Source organism: Micropterus dolomieu, linkage group LG09 (assembly GCF_021292245.1).
Source record: "Micropterus dolomieu isolate WLL.071019.BEF.003 ecotype Adirondacks linkage group LG09, ASM2129224v1, whole genome shotgun sequence".
NCBI classification, from domain to species: Eukaryota; Metazoa; Chordata; class Actinopteri; order Centrarchiformes; family Centrarchidae; genus Micropterus; species Micropterus dolomieu.
Genome location: NC_060158.1, coordinates 2882522 through 2884461, shown reverse-complemented (window position 1 = coordinate 2884461; position 1940 = coordinate 2882522). Strand labels below are relative to the sequence as shown.

The following is a 1940-nucleotide window of genomic DNA, read 5'->3' as shown; positions in this document are numbered from 1 at the left end:
GCTGTCTCCGTACTACCGCATGAGGAAGCTGGTGAAGGGACGCACCTACCTGAGCTGGCCGCAGGCCGGCCAACACAAAGGAGTCTTCTGGCAGAACGTCAGCAGAGCTCTGGAGACCGGGGACGCTCCCACAGAGACCGCAGACCTCCTGACTGGACCGGCAGGATGCTGAGTATATTACCGGACCTGCGAGGTTCCTTACAGTTGCAATGAAAAACAAGAAGAGAAAGAGAAAATATAAGAGATTCAGATTCTCCTGAAAATGAGTTTCTTGAGCTGGGACCACATATTGAGTTGCTGAATAAGCAGAGAGTCATAACTCAGTCAAATATGAGTTTTAATCATAAAGTTGTAATTCAATTTTCCAAAATGTCAACTAAAATAGGATTAAAGAAAAACAACATTCCACTTCCTTCTTGCATCCCCCAAAGCATGATGGAAGCTGTAGTCCCAGCTTGAAACTGTCCCAAATAGAAAAGTTAGACTGTTAAAAACAATCTGACAGACAGAATCCATGAAAATATTTAGCTCCTCTCAAATGAAATATGATGAAGATAGAGGAGTTATTGTTCTATTGGCCCAAATATAAGAGGCTATTGTAATGTAGTGTCACTAAGTGTTGCATTATGGGTTGTTTGTAGAGTAGTCTACCCGAGGAAATCAGGTCGGCTGAATATTAAAATAAATGAACTCTTTGAAATCGCTGGTTAAAAGAGACTTTTATTTAAGAGCCTTTGCTGATTTGACATGATTTTATTTTAAGTATAATAAGTATATATATTCCTTAGTGTGTTTTGCTTTACCTGCCTTCATCTTTTAACTGGTTGAAATTGCTTAAAGTCAATTACATATAAGATTCTTCTTATCCTTTGTTGTTAGGTTAGTTTCTAGTGTTTCTGTCAGTCAGCCCTAAAGGCGTTTGGTTAGTTCAATTTACCCTGCAGGAGTTTCTGAGAGCTCGTATAACAACGTGATGCGTGAAAATGAGTCTGAGGGCCCGTGTCCACCAAAGTGTGTTTTTCTGATTCCTTTTTTCAATTCATTGCAATGGGAGCGCCGTGTTTTTACACGCTGGTAAAAACGGCAGCAGCGTGACGAGGCGCTGAGCGTGTTTTTTGCGGTGGATGCTGAGCGCTGAGCGTTTTTTTACGGTCACTGAGAGTCAAAAATGTACAACTTCGGGAAAACACTGCGCTCATCACTGTCACTCTTTACTTAGTCGTCCAATCACAGCAGAGAAGGGCCGGGAAAAATACCACACCGTAGCAACGGTTACTATCTCTATGAGAGGCCCAGAGCAAGTGCTCTGCTCTGTGTTGACATTTTTTACAACCAGTAAAGTCAGGTAGAACTACTTGCAACATCACTTCCGGGGATTTTATGTATCATAGCAAGCAAAGCAGTCCCAAAAACGCCCCATAGTGCTCCCTGCTGGGCGTTTTCAGCTGGCGAAAAACGCTTTGGTGGACACGGGCCCTAAAGCGTCTCCTTAGTGCAGAACCGGACCGTGGACTCAGGACAACAGTTACTGCTGTCAGAGGAGGAGGAGCTCAAACGGACTGAAAGAGGCTAACTGCCTTGACCACAGTAGGGCATGCGAGTACGTGAGTGGTTATCTTCTGCTTTAATGGCATTACATCATGTTTTCACTTCACTTTTACCAGACTTAGAGGGAAGTCTTTTTTCTCTGTAGGACATGGTGACATGGATTATATATTTATTTATTTCTCTGTAAAATTAGGACTAAACTCCTGTTATTTTTATTAAGTGTATCCACTCAAATAGACAATGGAAGTGGCTCATGCATTTTGGTTTCTTTTATTTTTTTGCAGATTTTTCGTCGATCGGATTTTCTGAAAATTCCTGATTCTATCTGATGTCTAAGCTTCTTTTCCAAAGTGCAAAGATTGTAGCTATTTGATTTTAATTCTTTTTGAAAC

General features: G+C 41.5%; 1 protein-coding gene across 1 annotated transcript in view; it reads left to right on the top strand.

Moving 5' to 3' along the window:
* LOC123976720 (toll-like receptor 13) overlaps nucleotides 1-1940 on the top strand; it is a 35430-nt gene extending 33490 nt beyond the window's left edge. The window contains exon 6 of the mRNA XM_046059068.1: nucleotides 3-1940. Coding sequence (XP_045915024.1) covers nucleotides 3-172 — 170 coding nt within the window. The 3' untranslated portion in view covers nucleotides 173-1940. The remainder of the gene's footprint in view (nucleotides 1-2) is intronic.